The 17761-nt window shown below is 41.1% G+C and overlaps 1 protein-coding gene across 1 annotated transcript in view; it reads left to right on the top strand.

The window, feature by feature from the left end:
- GALNT10 (polypeptide N-acetylgalactosaminyltransferase 10) overlaps positions 1–13425 on the top strand; it is a 293160-nt gene extending 279735 nt beyond the window's left edge. Inside the window, exons 11-12 of the mRNA XM_030211003.1 lie at positions 5436–5585; positions 7724–13425. Of these exons, the coding sequence (XP_030066863.1) occupies positions 5436–5585; positions 7724–7891 (318 nt within the window). The 3' untranslated portion in view covers positions 7892–13425. The remainder of the gene's footprint in view (positions 1–5435; positions 5586–7723) is intronic.
- The last annotated feature ends 4336 nt before the right edge of the window (positions 13426–17761 follow it).

The following is a 17761-nucleotide window of genomic DNA, read 5'->3' on the forward strand; positions in this document are numbered from 1 at the left end:
AAAGGATGGTAAGGTATTTAAAAGGTACCATTGATTGTAAATTAAAGATTTCAGCCAATAGTAACCCAAAACTAATATGTTACTGTGATTCAGATTGGGCAGGGGATCATTCTGATTATAAATCCACAAGTGGATATGTGTTTATGTATGGAAATGTACAAATTTCTGGGCCAGTCATAAACAAAGTATTGTGAGTCTGTCTTCTACAGAAGCTGAATATGTGGCCGTATCAGAAGCATGCAGAGAACGGATGTGGATTGAAAAACTTTTGCTGGATTTTGGAATAGCTGAACAGAGACCAATCCAGATAATGGAAGATAATCAAAGCTGCATCAGACTGTCACAGAATGACAAGGTTCAGTCACGCACCAAGCACATCGCAACGAAATATCACAACGTGCGAGCACTGGCGAAAGAAGGGGTCATCAGTCTACACTATTGTCACACCAGTGAGATGACAGCTGACATCATGACCAAACCGTTACCCAGAGAACATTTTGTGAATCTGCGAATAAAGCTTGGACTTTGTATGAATTAATAATTGCATGACAGTTATGCATGAGAAGGGGTTTGTTGGAATAATGTATTGTATTTTACATGCATTGTCTGTCACCAATTTTTTCTCTGTGATTACTCTGTGACCTCTGATGTGAATTACTTAGAGAGGTCACACCCATGCAACTTCCTGTGGGGGTTAGGCACAGCACATGGAGCTCATGGTCTCTCCTAAGCTGAGGATCTATGGTGTGAGCATCCATTACTATCTAAGCACATGGAAAGAGCTGATAATCCAAATGTATAGTATTATGTTTATATAAGCCTGTCTGAATATAATCTAACTACAAACTGTGAGTAAACAGATGTTTTGTTACTTCAACTTTAAAGTGACTCAGCAGTGAATTATTCTGGGGTGTATGTGAGAGAGATGAAGAAAAGAAATTAACATTTCTAAAGCTGAAGCTGTGTGTATAAAATCTGCTAATTATTTACTACAAATAATCCAACAATATGCCCATGTAATAAGATGGAAAGAATGTCCCTACTTTTCCATGATTTGCACTTAGGCATAGTTGGGTAATGCAGAGGCAGAATTGTGAGAAATGCACATATTTATAAAATGTATGAGTACAAATGCACATTTACTCCTTTTTTTTTTTTTTGAGTGTGTAAGTCTGAGTGTGGACATTTGAACACTATTGAATCTGATTCTAGAAACTTATTGAAAAGACAATAGGTGCTTCTGTTGCCCATTAGAAAATAATCACATCAGCAAAATCATAAACTCAGGGGTCAAAACAATATCTATACCTGCATTCCACTTCAAACTAATAAAGTAGCATTTGATAGCATTGTATATTTTGGGAGGTCCTGGTGGGACCTCTTAAAGATTTATTTAATAGATCTTTAGAGACAGGAGAGGTTCCGTGGGATTGGAGATGAGCGGATGTGGTCCGTCTTCACAAAAGTGGAGACAGAGAAGAAGTGGGAAACTACAGACCGGTAAGTCTCACTTTGGTGGTAGGAAAAATAATGGAGTCACTGCTGAAAGAAAGGATAGTTAACTTTCTAGAAACTGACGAGTTGCAGGGCCTGAGGCAGCATGGCTTTACCAAAGGAAAATCCTGGCAAACGAATCTTATTGATGTCTTTGATTGGGTGACCAGAGAACTGGATGACGGACGTGCGCTAGATGTAATCTACTTGGACTTCAGCAAAGCCTTTGATACGGTCCCCCACAGAAGACTCTTGAATAAGCTGAAAGGGTTGAACTTAGGACCGAAAGTGGTGAACTGGATAAGAAACTGGTTGACCGATGGGTGGCAGAGGGTGGTGGTAAATGGAATCCGATCGGAGGAAAGAAAGGTGAGCAGTGGAGTTCCTCAGGGTTGGTGCTGTGGCCTATTCTGTTTAATATATTTTTGAGAGATATTGCTGAAGGGTTGGAAAGAAAGGTGTGCCTTTTTGCGGATGACACGAAAATAGCCAATAGAGTGGATACCCTGAAGGGAGAAGAAACAATGAAAAGGGATCTCCGAATCGTAGAAGAATGGTCAAGGGTCTGGCAGTTAAAATTTAATACTGTACTTTACTAGGGTATCTGATATTTCCGGTTTCAGGATTACTAACGTACCACCTCTTCAATGAAAACTTTGAGTTTATGCTTTTATTCTTTTTTTAAAAATTGTATAATTTGCTCTTATTATTATGTGATCTAAAAATTCCTTCCTTGTGTGTGTGGAATGCTCAGTTATCACATATTACACCGGCTTAGATGGCACTTAGTAATATTATGCACAAGACATCATTGCACTACAACCCTCCCTACCACCTTCCAATGTTGTTATCTATCCTTATGGATTCTGTTCACCACAATAATTTCTTTGTGTTTATATCTTAGGGTTGCCTTCATCCTCCGTGCTGTTGACGATAATCCGGTGCCACCGGTGTAACAAATGTTGTGCAAAATGTGCTCGTGAATGGTCTGAATTCTATACAGCCCTCACTCTTCTTTCATTCTCTCAGAGAACTGAGAATTAAGAATGATTGGGTGGCGACGCCGGTAATTGGGAAACAAATGGGAGCTGAGCAGACTTCTACGGTCTATGCCCTGATCATGACTAAATAGATAGGGATGGGCTGGAGTGTAAATTTTAAGGGGCTTCAACGTTAGCTTCAGAACTTAGTACAAGAACAGTACTGGGCAGACTTCTATGGTCTGTGCCCTGAGAAAGGCAAGGACAAATCAAACTCGGGTATACATATAAAGTGTGACATGCCATCTTTATCTGCCATTATTTACAATGTTACTATATGTATGTATATATATATATATATATATAGTTTTATATATATATATATATATATATATATATATAGTTATAGTAATGAGCCAAAGGCTCTGCACCGGCCCCAAGTCAAACAGTAGGAGATCGGGAACCTCTTTTCCTCAGCCCAGGCACAAAACCCCTAGAAAGGATGAAAACCCGGAATGGATCTGGGAGAGAAGGAAGCCCAGTCCTACAGTCACTTCCCGGAAGCCTAGGAGCCAGTCCTTGGGGTTGGGCCAGGATGCAGATTTAGCTCAATATCCCTGTCTCACTTAACAATACATCATGGATTCAGAGTGGGCTGGAGAGAGGGAGGGGTCAACTTAACCATACCTGCTTTTAACCCACACAGCACTGGCAGGGGAGGTACCAGGAATTTGCCAGTTACTGGTAAGAGGGAGAAGGGACAGGATCAGTGTTGCCAGGTGGGCGGTTTTACCGCCCAATTGGGCGGTTTTCCGCGACCCGCCGCAGGAAATTTTTGCCCGCGGCGGGTTGCGGTTTTTTGGGCTGCTTTTTGGGCTTCAGGGCGGTTTTTTTCGGCCGCGGGGGGTGGGGTTAGTGATGTTTTGGGCGGGGTTAGTGACGTTTTGGGCGGGGCCGATGACGGGGGAGGCGGGGCCGATGACGGCGGGGGCGGGGGTGTCAGGGGCGGGGTTTGAGTTTGGGTGGGTTTTGGGCTGTTTTTAGGTTGGATTGGGTGGGAAAAAATTTTTCCACCTGGCAACCCTGGGCAGGATCCAGCTGCAGGATGCTGGGTCTGTCTGAAAGTGTGTGAGATTTACCAGGTATTTTGGGAGTCCAAATGAACTCTAAACTGGCAGTTTTATTTGCCTGTTATTCCCAGTGTTGCAGAGCTGTGCTTTGGGAAGGGAAAAGTTTAAACCCTTCCTGTGTTTTTTTTTTCTGCTGAACTTGGAGACCGGAACTGGTGAGCTTGAAAAGCTTTGCCTGAGAGGGAGGGGTGGTTCACACTCTCCCCAGTTTTCTTTTGAGGGTTTTGTGGACTGAAATATGGACAAGCTGTATGGATTATAAAAGAACTACATATATCAGAGATGTAGAACTTTGATGCTGGCTTTACTTGGAACTTTTTTTTTTTGCCATTGGAAATATTCTGCTAGGAAACCAAGAAATCCTGGATTGGATTGGGATCTGGATATTTTTGTGTTTTTTTTTTCTCTTTTTGTTGCCATTTCCTGTACCCCAGCTACTGGAGGAAACCAGAGTGTCCTGACAAGGTTCCCAAATGGTGTCACACCCAAGCGGCTCATTACAATATATATATCTTTTTATGATCATCAGAATCTTGTAGTCTTGAGATTCGACTAGTGCAATTGTCATATTGAAAATTGAAGCAGAGGGGGTAATTCCCTTGAGACAGCCAGTTTGGTGAAACATGAATTCATGTTGGGTTCTGTTTTCTGCCTCAGCTTCCTCTGAGATTGAATCTCTGCATAAGATAAGTTGAATTATGTTTGGATTAAGGAATGATATTTAAAGCGAAAAATAAAGATCAATGAAGAATAATGTAGCCTACTGCTTTTGAGAAAGCTTTGAAAGGCTACAAAAAATGATAAAGATAAATAGATAGGATATATGCACACACACATACATACATATATATAGAAAACTCTCAAATGCTACTTTATTAATTTGAATTGGAATGTAGATTAAAGATATTGATAGTGGCCATCATAAAATAAGCACCTTTTTTGGATTTCTCACAAAGATGCCCTGTTATAAAATTAGCCCAATACAAGGGAAAGTGTTTACAGCCATGCAAGAAAACAATACTAGTCCATTGAACATTATTTAAAAAATTTGGGTGGGGGGGGGGGGGGGGGTTGCCAGGTTCTTGAAGCCTGGATTGGCCGCTGTCGGAGACAGGATGCTTGGCTTGATGAATCCTTGGTCTTTCCCCAGTATGGCGGTGCTTATGTATTCCCAGTCCCCAGCAGCAAAAGAGACTTGCACAGTGGCAAGACCCAGGCCCTGCCACCCGAAAAGAAGTCATCAATGGCAGCAGTAGTTTCTGAATGCTTACCCACCCCGACAACTAATGGTGTTACCCTCTTGAGAGAACAGGGCAGAACAAAGCAGAGCAGGGGCTCTGCTGAGGTCCCAGCTGCACTTTTTTCTTGGTGACCATTAAAAGTGAGAGGCTGGAGAGGGGTAAATCCTGAAATCCCAACTTGGTTGCAGCCCTCGATGACCGAGGTTGCCCACCCTTGTCCTAGACAGACACCAGCCCCCTCTCAATACACTGTACACTCTGACCCCAGGCACACACCTCTTGTTGTGCTACTGACACATTTTACCGTACCTTTCCCCACTGATTTCCTTCACGTAGACAAGCCTGGTTCTGGCAGCAGTGAAAGAGGAAATGCACCATTGTATCACACTATAAATGTGCACTTTTGGATATTATGTTTGTTTTAATAATACTCTTTCTTGTTTACCTCCCATCATGCTTTTAATTTATTTTTCCCTTACACCAGGCCTCTTCCTTTGTATGTACCTCTGTAGTGATTATTATCTCTTTTGCTTCCCCTACCCTTAAAAGTTTTGTGCAATACTATAAAGCTTTGTTCAATGTTTTTGCAGGTGTTCACTTTCGGCTGGCGTGAAGATATCCGTCCTGGCGATCCACTCCACACAAAAAAGATCTGTTTTGATGCCGTTTCTCATACCAGCCCTGTTACACTCTTTGACTGTCATGGAATGAAGGGGAACCAGCAATGGAGATACAGAAATGTGAGTTGAGAGGGAGAAAAGTTGAGAAGAGAAAGGAAATTATCTAAGTTTATGGAAGATAGATCAGAAACCTAGAAGGGGGATGGTACTCTCTACAGATGTTTTGCTCTTTATATCGCTACTGCTGGATATTATTGGAGACAGGATGCTGGAGGATCATGTATGGCAGTGCTTATGGTGTTTTCTTATATGTTTTACTGAAGAGAACACATCTTTCAATGCACTGATTTCCTTTAAACATGTCAGTCTTATTTTCACATAATTTACTAGAGAGAGAACTTGTTTACTCAAAATATTTATTAAAAAATCACACATCCTGGACCACAGAGCATGAATTATCAGAAATCCAAATATGGTGCTCAAAGATCAGATGAATTCCCAGAATTCTGAATTTACAGTGAGAAGTCAAAAAATTATATGCCTGACTTGTAATATATGTAACCCCCAAGTATAGTAAGTATTAACATTCATGTGAGAGAATCCTATAACATCAAAAAGCAAGAGCACTCTCACTAGATATTACTTTTGTGGACCTTCAGATAGTAGATGAACCTGGATAATCTCTGAATACTGTATCAGTATCTTAACTCATCATCCTTTTTATATTTTTATCAAAGCACAAATGTAATTCACATTGTTTCTCAAACTGTAAATGAAATAGCAACTTATCTTTCAAAGTAGAGCTGCTCAGAAATCAATCTTCCAACATAGTGCTATATTTCAATTAAGCTACATCAGAGAAGATATTCCTATGGAGTAGACATTCTCATATATATATATTTTTTTTTTTTGAACATTTATACCCCACTTTTTTCCACATTAAGCAGACTCAAAGTGGCTTTACAATGTACAGGAATCAAATACAATTGCATGAGATAGGGTAAAGGGAACATATAAGCAAAGCTCTTAGTATATTTATAAACAATCCACAACAAGTCTTACAAAAACGTTTTCAAATTCAAGCACTACATTAGACTGCCTCAGTATCAAATTCTTCAAAAATGGTGCCAGCGTCGGCGTCTGGCAGAGTTGGACTTAAAACAGGGTCACCTGATTGAGAAACCCAGTCGCATTACAGCAGAGTCATCCAGTCCAGTTCCTCAATTAAATCCCTCAGGTATAACAGTTCACAATTCAAATATCCAGAGCTGTTCCTTATATTTTAACCACCTGTCATGCATTGCATTGAGTCTATGATATGCCAACGTATTTCAGCTGTAGTATGGTGAAATCGCAGCCGTATACTGCTGGATTCTATATAGCATGCCTAGAGATCCGTTCTGAAATCTAGGTGTATTCTATAAAAACACGCATAATGTAATTGGCTTAACAAGCTAATCAGCGTTGATAACAGCACTTAACAAGCAATAATGAGCACAAATTGGCAATAGTTAGAATTTATGCACACAACTCCCTAAGTGTATTCTGTAATGAAAACCTAAATTCTAGTACCGCGCAGTTCAAAAGGGGTGTAGCTATAGGCGGGGAAATGGGCATTTTATGGGTGTTCCAAAATTTACGCACGTAGTTGTAGAATGTGGCCCAGTGTGCGTAAATCTATATGTAGGGACTTATGCTATATTTTCTTTGTTGTAAATGAAGGTGTATAGTTTTAGGCGCTGGGATATCAACTTAGTATATTCTATTTACCATGCCTAAATCTAGTTGCCACTTATAGAACACGCTTAAGTGGAAATGTTTACCATGCGGGTTTTTTAGGCACCTTATATAGAATCTGGCCCATAATGAGGAACTGGATTGGATGACTCTGCTCCAAATAGAGGCACTAGCTCTGTGCTACCTCAAGAAGATAACTGGGGATAATCGAAAACAATAAGTGCAGTACAATTCCCTACTCACTTTCTTTGTTTCTCCACGCTTCTTGTTTCTTCAAGTGTTTTTGTAGCAATCTTTTGTCTTTAGCAGATTCACTGTATATGTGCTTGTTTGAGTTCCACGCCACTTGGCCCCCTTAAAACTGAGGTGGGGTGGGAGGGGCAAGGCCATCAGCAGGAAAACAGCACGGTTGAGCAATTCTTGCTGTAAAGAATGAATCTAAGTACCTCCAATTTTTATGAATAACTCTCAAATGCCAGGTCCTATAAGTTCTAACATTCTCCTCTGATCTCTGTTCTTAGGACAAGAGCATTTATCATCCAATCAGTAACAGCTGTATGGACTGCAATGAGGCAGAACACAGGATTTTCATGAATACCTGCAATTCTTACTCCCCAACGCAACAATGGATATTTGAACACACAAACACCACCATCTTGGACAAATACAACAAAAACCCTGACTTATAATAACAGAAGCTATATATTATATAAATATATATATTTTGCATCTATATTTTTTACTGGGGTGGAGTACAAAATTTATTTAAAAAAAAGGATGATCATTTTGTTCTACGACTTTAAAAGGGGGCTCTCTGAGGTGGGAAATAGCCACCTGACTTTTCTTTTTAAAAATACTGTGCCCCCTCACCTTTTCATCATTGATGATTAATTTAAGATACAGCAGCTAATGCAGTTTCTGGACTGGATAAAAGTTACTTCACAATTTTAAACTGAGAAACGAGGTGTGTTAGATAATAGACTAAAATTGTTGCTAAAGTAAGACATAACCAGGTATGTACCTCAGGGTGTATTGGGAAGAGCATGTTAACCACTCAAGAAATACCAGCAGCCTATAAAAATATGCTTCCTAGAGTGCCTTTTTACAATTCTAAAAATGCAGGAGGGATTTTTTTGTGAGAAAGTCATAAGTTTGTCATTTTCAGAAATAAAATGTGGCTTTTTGGGGGGGGGGGGGGGGGGGGGGGGAGGATATCCTTCCACAGTTAACAATAAGGGGTCTATTCATCAAGACAAGTTAGTATTAACACAGGTTGAATCGGCATTAATGCACTTATGTTAATGTTAAAACAAAATTGTGTGATGAGGTAATGGGATAAAAAACTATGTATACTCCTTCCTTATTACCACAAATAAACTGGATGTGTCATAAATAGCATAGATGCATTAATGCCAAAATTTGAATTACATCTTAAGCAGTTTAGCTATATTTTTGTGTTCATGCTTGTGTTAATAGATAATTGGTACTCTGCCATGTTTTGTATACAATTATTTTTTGACCACAGTGTTAAACTTGGAACAGTAGCTCACTTTGATAAGTAGACTCCTAAATCCTTTCTTTGTTATACCAGGATCTTCCATGGTTGTTAGACAGAGTAGCTTTAAAAATTGCTCTGTTTTTTGTGGTGAATAGCTAAAATTGGAAGACTTTCTTCCTTTCTTGCCATTACCCGGCCAAATAGTATTTTATTTTTGTTTCTTATACCTTAGTAAGAGGTATCGTACCATGGCAAAACCTCTAAATTAAATGCTATTAGTAATGAATCCCTCGTATCAGTGCTTCTCAGCCCTGTCCTGGAGGCATATGCACCCAGCCAGCTTGGGTTTTCAGGATTACCAAGAATATGCAAGGTCTGCATACAGTGGGTCTCCAGTCTATGTAGATTTATCTCATGCATGTTCATGGTGGTAATCCTGAAAACCACTAGCTGGCTATGCCCCCAGAAGAAGCACTGCCTTATATATGATGCAATGGGAAAACTGGATGGCATTTAAATATCAAAACTGACATCTATCCCTGTGTACCCTTAATTTCAGCACATCATTGCTTCAAGTCCTGTTTGTGAGGGTATAATCAGCAAAGCTTATAAACACTGGATCCTCTTTGTAATGGTCTCTAATTGAGGCTCATCAGCCTTGACTCCAATTCTACTGTAATGATGTACAAATTACTGTCACCTACCTGAAAATCCCAAGCACTATATTTTTGTTCAAAATAGCAGCTCCTCTAGCAGAGCTGGTGGGAGCCTCCCTATTCTGATTATTCATTTCCCTTTCTTGTCTCTCCAGGTAACTGTAAATTGTTAAAGTGTGATTATAATTATTTCTTAATTGTTATCTAACTGTTCTTCCTGTTTTTGCTTCCTGTTGCAGTACCACAGACTTTATTTGACCTCTAGCATTCCCCTTTTTCCCCCACAAATGGTGATCCTCTATGTCTGTCCCATGTTTTATTCATTTCAGTAATGTTTGCACCTCCACTGGGGCTTTTCCACGCACCCACACACCTTTTTGTGAAGAAATAGTTCCTTGTGTTCTGAGTCAGCCTTACTTTCAAGGTCGTAACATGATCTCTTCTTTTCCACTGAACTATACATGTATACAGTATGTAAGGGGAAGGGGAATTCTATAAATGAAGCTCAAAACTCTGCGCTGTGATTCTATAATGGGGGCATACCTTTTATTGGCTCATGCTTAGCATTGATTCCCATGCCTAACTTTTGGCACCAGGCTTACGCCTGCTGAAACCTGGTATAAATTATGGTGTCCAAGTTAGGCGCACAGAATTTTTCAGAACGCCCCTGACGTACCCGTACCCCTTCCATGGCTACGCTCCCTTTTGAGTTGCACACTATTAGGTGTATGTGCAAACTGTAATGGGTGCCAATTAACATCAACTGGTTGTTGGCTCATTAGCCAATTAATTTATATGTGCATCTCAAGATTGCGCCCAAATTTTGGCATGCAAACCTAGGCACCATATATAGAATCCAAGGGTTAATGGTTTGTCAATATGCCCTTTCAGACATAGAAAAGCCTTACTACGGGTGACGTAAGGAGTTGTGGTAGTGTCTGCTATCACAACGTCTTAGGCTCCCACAGTAAGGCTTTTCTGTGTTTGAAAGGACATGTTGATGTAGTACTTGGTGACAGCACACCATGTGGTAGAAATAGTGCTGTAGGACTCAGGCCTAGCAAGAGAAACCCAACCAAAATGTTGCTTTCAACCCCTGCCAACCCCCGCCCCCCACATACACACTCACACTGTGCTTTGTCCTGCACCTTTACCACAGTACTGTTTCCTGAATAGAGTTACAGCTGTGGGTTCCTTCCTCTGTATTTACACTGTTCATGTGTGCAGCAAACCAAAATCTATTGATTAGAACAGAGCTTATGAAACCCATATTTGGGGTCGCCATCTGGATGGACATTCTGTAGAATGTCATCAGTCAGTGCCATCCAGGGGTCTTGTGTTTTCTGTGCCCACACAAATTGGGGGTCACAGCCATAGAAAGATAGGTGAGCACTGGCTTAGAAGCTGCTTTTTACAAGTAACTGCTAATAACATAGGCATCCGTGACCTTCCCCTTGCCCTGTCATTACTGACTCCTGCCTTTCTGGTCTGCCTCAGCAGGTGATGGATAGCTCCACTAAAGAGGACTGAATAGTCACACAGTTTCTTAGTGGTAAAACACTAGGCCGCAGCTTTGATACATCAACATGTATTAACAACTTATTGCCCAAGCCAGGTGGTACTTATTGTTGTTATTATTATTATTATTATTAACCATTATATAGTCCCGCCATGTGATACAGTAAGGCTGTGAACACTGTCACATGAAGAGTGTAGTTGGGGTGGTGCCCGCCGTGAAGCAAGGCAGCCCCATCCCGCACCCAAACAGGCTCGAGCGTGAGCCATGCATTGCCCCTAGGGGTACACCGGCATTGTCTTAGGCGAGGTGGTAAGCAGGCTATGTCCCCAGTCCCTTCTGACTTCCTTACTGCCACTTTTGTGGACCACTTTAGTCATTGCTGAGCCATAGAGGCAATTCCTAGTCCCTGAACCTTGTTTCCGGGCCCACATAGGGGATCTGAAACCCGGGTGTATCTCCCCCAAATGATGACGGCAGTTTGCTGCTTAGGGTGTATATGTAGCCACATGGTTATGCGCCTGGGGGATGAAAACAATGACCCTATGACCAGTCAATTAGAATTAATTGGTGCTTTTTTTTTTGTATAATTGAGTTGTGGATCTGGGCCAATAGCATTATTGTGTTTTAGAAGAGTTCCGGCCCACTGAATTAAAGAAGTCTGGGACTGATACACAGGGATCTCTGTGAGAGAGGAAGGGACACTGAAAGTTAGCGCTGTTCTTATTAGTGATCCAGAAACGGAATGAGTCTAAGCTGACCAATTCTTTCCTGCCCCCAAGCAACTGGTGTACCTCAGGAAAACCAGCCCACTGGCACAGATCTGCCCAAGAGAGAACAAAAATAATGTGGCAGTCTTCCCAACCAAATCAGGCTCCTTTGCGACGTGAATTACGCGATTTTCCCAACCTTCCCCAGGTGACTATGGTCCATGACTCTCAGGCAGCTCTTTTCTGTCTTGGAAGGTTACAGTTTGTGCTCTAGGGCTATGACCCCAATCCTGGCACAGGCATCTTGTGGGAAAAGCCCCAGGACTTACGGCCCTCTGGGCAGTGCAGTTCCACCCATGCTAGACACAGCAGATATCACCATCACTTGCAAACACATCCTCATTACACCACAGCCTTTTCCATTTTACTTATTTAGGTAAAGGGCCTTTTTCCCCCCTTTACTTACACACAAGCTCTCCCCTTACCCAGCAGCCAAGCTACCTTCTCATGCCTCCTTCTCCGGAAGAGGGGTGGAAGGAGGGAGTCGCAAGGGCAGCACGTGGCTGCCAAAAGCGACAGACTGCGCAGTGCTCCCCCCTCCCCCCCCCCCCCCCCCCCCGCACGGGACTTGCCCCCACCTATGTTGCAAGCGCCAAGCCCAAACATCTTCGCAGGCACAGATATACAGCCATTAAATAGTTTACTAAAGAAAGGAAAACCCGATGCTTGTAATAATGCGACTCATACTAGACTCAGTCTTTAGGTGAAGCAGCATGATCAGAGGACCGACTGCACAAACCTTATCCCAAAACCTCAGGGTAAGAGATGCTAACAGCGAAGAACATGCAGACTAGAACTCAAAGCTCACGCTGGGACCCTCACAAAAGAGAGGGGCTGTGCCACGCGGGGATTGCCTTTAACTGCTGCATCCCCCTCCCACCGGCCTCCTGGTTTCTCATATGCAGTGACGATATCGCCAGACTCTTTCTGGCTACGCGATATCTGGGAGCTGCGCGTGTGTGGGGTGGATGCAGGGCAAGGTGGCACAGTGCCCTGTTATTTCCATACGTCATACACTGCGGTCCTCCGACTCCCTGTACTGCTAATTTTTATTGACAGACCTGTAAGGCCACTTTTTGATTAAACAGGACATTGTTGTTCTACATGACAAAACTACAAGCACAATCTTTCACAGTAGAAACATCAGAAGCTAACAGACTTACTAGACTGTTCATGTCTATCCGGCACTTGATATACCACCTTGCTGTAGGTACAGTCAAAGCGAATAAATCTTCTAAAGCCTTTTTGTTGGAAAAGGCAAGAGGAAAAGTTTGCAGCATCGTTAAAATAAATATATGCCTTCAAAGGCCATTGAACAGCAAGTGCACAAACCCTTTAACTGCTTCAGAGTGCCTTGCTAGACACAAGCAAAATTCAATGTCTTCAGAGTGAGGCGCTGACACAGCACACAACTAGTCTTCAGCTTACGCTGTGCTGTTATTTCTTATTTGAGTCTTGTGGGTCTGGATCACAGTGAACTTGCATGAAGAGCAGGAAACAGAATCCTGAAACTGGGCCATTTAGATGGGTTTTTGGTGCCAAAACTACCTCACTAGATGTAGAAGAGACAGTAGGAAGGCAAATACTGTAATGCTAATTATATACTTGCCCCCTAGAAAAACTATTAGCTTAACACTTGTGGTATCTGATAAATTCCTAGGTTAATAGAAACATGGCAGATAAGGGCCAAATGTCCCATGCAGTCTGTCCATCATCAGTAACCACTAACTCCTCCTTTTCCTAAGGAATCCCACATGCCTGTCCCACACTTTTTAAAATTCTGTCACAGTCTCTGTCTCCACGACCTCCACTGGGAGGCCATTCCACGCATCCACCACCCTTTCCATGAAAGAGTATTTTCTTAGATTCCTCCTAAACCTATTTCCTCTTAACTTCATCCTATGCCCTCTTATTCCAGAGTTTTCCTTCATTTGAAAAAGGCTCACCTCCTATACATTAATGCCACTGTGTATTTAAAAGTCTCTATCATATCACCTCTCTCCCGCCTCTCTTCCAGCATATACATATTGAGGTTTATAAGCCTGTCCTTAAATGTTTTATGATGAAGACCACTTACCAATTTTGTAGCTGCCCTCTGGACAGACTTCATCCTGTTTACATCTTTCTGTAGGTGCGGTCTCCAGAACTGCTCTCAGTACTCTAAATGGGGCCTCACCAGAGACTTATACAAGGGCACTATCGCCTCTTTTTTCTTGCTGGTCATCCCTCTCCTTATGTACCCAAGCATCATTCTAGCTTTTACTGTCACCTTTTCTACCTGTTTGGCCACTTTAAGGTCATCAGACACAATCACCCCCAAGTCTCATTCCTTGTACACAGTGTTTTCATTATTGATAAGCATACATTTATTGTGAAACATTTTGGCAAAAGGGCAGCATTGCAGAACTCAACACTGCAGCCTGCAACACAGGAGACAGCTCTCCACTTGTCGCATCTTGAATAATAGCCAATGTGCAGCTATCAGTTAATCCTGTCCCTTTGTTCTTTCTAAGCAAATCCTCAGAGTCCTATAAGGAGCCAGTATACTTAAACTATGTTAAGATTGACCATTAACATTTATAAATCCATTGTTTTATGGACAGTTCAAGTTAAGGGCCCCCAGCGACAATTTCAGAAAGGAATCCTCAGAAGATCTGCAGACTGCTTTTCCACGGGATTCTGTATAGTGCGACTTAAGTTGTGCATGCAAATCCAGTCATATTCTGGATTTGCATGTGTAACCTCATTAGTTAAGAAGCCCATCAGTGCCAATTTACAAGAAAATATTGACACTAATTGGCATTAAATAGAATTTACACGCAGAACTGTAAGCTTATTCTATAACATGATGCACATAAATTCTACGTTGCATAGAATGGGCGGGTCTTGGGTGTTTCTAAAATCTATGCTCATGGTTATAGAATACACCCAGTCCATGCATAATTTAGGTATTGGCATTTACACTAAATTTTACTTGGCATAACTGCCAGCATCTAAATTTAGTAGTGTGGATGCATACTCAGCAAATTCTATAAACTGCGCAGGTGTATTTCATTTTGGCGCTGATTTTTTTTTAGGCTTCATATATAGAATTTAGTTTTCAGTGGGCTCCCTCCTTCCTTGGGCAAAGGCTGCTTGAGCAGAATTTACGCCACTGTTTACATATATATTAACAAATTATGATAATATAATGCAGACAGAGATACATATTACTGCAGTTAGGGGTCCTTTTACTAAGCCGCGGTAAAAAGTGGCCTGCGGTAGTGTAAGTGCATGTATTGGGTGCTCGCTGGCCAGTTTTTACCGCATCTACAAAAAATGTTTTTTTTAATGAGACAGGAAAAGGGCCTGCGGTAAAAATTAAATCGGCACCCACCAAAAACCGGCCTGAGCCCTCAACAGCACCCATTGATCTAGTGGTAAAGGCTCATGCACTACATGCGCAGTGACCAGTTGGCGCACGCCAAGTGCCGATTAATGCGTAAGAGTAAATAAATAAATAATTCATCCAGGCAGTATAGGTGCACGCCAAATCTGAAATTACCACCAGGAGGGCACACTGGCCTGGCGGTAGTTTCAGTTGGGCATATGCACGCTCGTAGAACCTACTGCGGCTTAGTAAAAGGGCCCCTTAGTAAAGTACATATATAAAAATATGTATGCTATGTTTTTGTTTTGCTGTCCACATCAATTGTACCTCCCAATGCGTAGTTAATCTTTATTTTCTTTTTTGCATTAATTTATTTTATATTTTGCATGTATTAACATGTCATTTTTCACTGTGCTAAGTTTGATAGTGAACTATTTGCCACAGATTACATCTCATTACCTGATTTAAATTGAGTTTTCATTAACACAAGCTAATTTATGTATATCTATAGCCTGCAATAAGGTGTTTAATATGTGTTAACCACTTGTGATACCGTTAACACAGTATAGTACACTGGCCAGTTAGAGACTGAAATGATGAAATAATAGGAGTTTATAAATAGTACTTTTCACAGCTTGCCCTCGTGTTTTGTTACTTGGTAATATTGGTGTTCAGTTATGTTTTTGAGAGCACCTACTTCAAAAATACAACCATCAAATTGAAATGTGAGATCAGTTTTCCCTATTGTATATTTTATGCTGTTAACAATCTGATAGAACAGATAAGAGAATTTCTTTTTTAAAATTTAGATCTTAGTACTTAGAAGCATAGGAGCTGTAATTACATTCACTGTGTTCTTTCAGTTTAAAATGTATACATATATGTATGTCAGAAACCTCTACTTTGTTCATGTTTTACTTGGGAAAAGCAGACAAAAATTCTAATTTGTCCCCTCTAGATTTCTGATACTGACTAAAGCTGCTTCATTTATATATGCCAAAGATGGCAGCAGATAGTAAAGCTGACTTGAAGTTTTGAGGTTCAGGCATTGGCAAAGTAAGTGTCTTTGCCTTCAGACCCAGTGCTGTTTAGTAATGACATTTGTGTGCAAGCAAGTAAATAAGAGGCTGGTGAAGTCCCTTCAGATTGATATATTCATTGTATTATATTATTAAGCTTATTGCTTTACAAGGCTGGCCCGGTGACTCAGGTGCTAAATGCTGTGCACTGCCATGTGGAAGACCCCCAGTTTCAGAAATGCCAAGTTACCCAGTTCCAGGCTGGAAATTTTGGAATAGCTGGATTTCTGACCCTCCATGCTGCTGCATTATGGAACTTGCAGCACTGATTTCAATGTGCAGGATCAGCCACTAAAACTCCCACATTGCTTTAGTATGTAAGTTTGAAAGCAGGAATTGCCAACAAGTATCCAGCCAGGAACTGGGTAACTTAGCATCGCCTCAGTTTAGTCCCTGTCTCAGGTCTTCCACTCCCCAGCTCAGCTTGGGCTGGGGATGCTGTGAAGGCAGCACAGTCCCTGGGAAGGAGGGGGGAAATTATTGCTTAAGGGTGACACCTGGTGGTTGGATTCATGAAGGATCCCTGGTGCATGTCCTCAGGCCCAAGGTCATCATAGCAGTGACTGGGCTATAGTTAAATTGGGAAGGGAGAAATCTCCAGGTAGTTTCCCTGCCATGAAATAATGTCAAAGCCCTGGTTCTGTGAAGCCAGCGTTTAGTAGCATCAGTGATAGCTGTGAATCCCATTTGTTTTATAATTCCTCAATTTTTTCCTGGCAGAGTACAATAAGCTTTTCTCATTTCTGACATTGTCTTCTCATGACACTGCCTTTCATTTCCAACTGGTTCAAAAAGAACTTCCTGGAAATCGCATGGATCTCAGAAGTGTCTTAATTCTTGAAAGCAAACATTGACCCAAAGAGCAAATGCAAGCACTCAGGCTAGGCTCTTGTGAAGCTATTAACTGAGTGCAGAGACTAAAACAGACCTTTTGCAGAGCTAGTAAACAGTAAATTCTGCTTAGACAATAGGAAGGGAAAGGGCAGAATTCTAGTTTAGAATGCAGTTCGTCTAAGGATGACTATGGGTTTAATCACTCTTCATGCTGCAAGCGTTCTTATTTTCTTTCAGATTAGGCAGTGCCTCCTGAATTAACTATTTATTTCTGTGCACTTTATATCTCGGTGGACAGTGATGCCTAGCACTTTAATCTTAGTAGCTTTGTTTAATCAGATGATCTTTCAAAAGTAATGGAGGGGGGTTTTTAAACATTGAATTAAACTTCTTTGTATAATGTATTTAAAATAAATTTTTAAGTGTTTTCTGAATATGTACAGATGTTAAACTGGTGTGTTTTATTTTGTTCCCTATTGTGTCACAATTTACCAACAAAAATTTAGACTCTCATGTTTCCCCTTTGGAAAGTAAGTGAAATTAGAGAATCAAAGCAGTCTTAGTACCTAGTATTGCATTATATCTATCAATTTCCAGGAATTCATTATGATGAATAAAAAAAAAATAACATATACAGATTTAAAAACAAAAAGTTTGAAAAGGGCTTTATATTGGATTTGGATTAGAAACGTATAGCTCCGTTTTAGACAAGTAATAGAAGTAGGAATTGGGATTTGCAAGTTGGTGCATCTCCAGTTTCACTGGTATTTTAGAAAAGAATCTGCCAATGTCACCTATTCTAAAATACAGGAGAAATTGATGTAAATGTGCAGGTG

The sequence above is a fragment of the Microcaecilia unicolor genome, chromosome 8 (assembly GCF_901765095.1).
Source record: "Microcaecilia unicolor chromosome 8, aMicUni1.1, whole genome shotgun sequence".
Taxonomy (NCBI): Eukaryota; Metazoa; Chordata; class Amphibia; order Gymnophiona; family Siphonopidae; genus Microcaecilia; species Microcaecilia unicolor.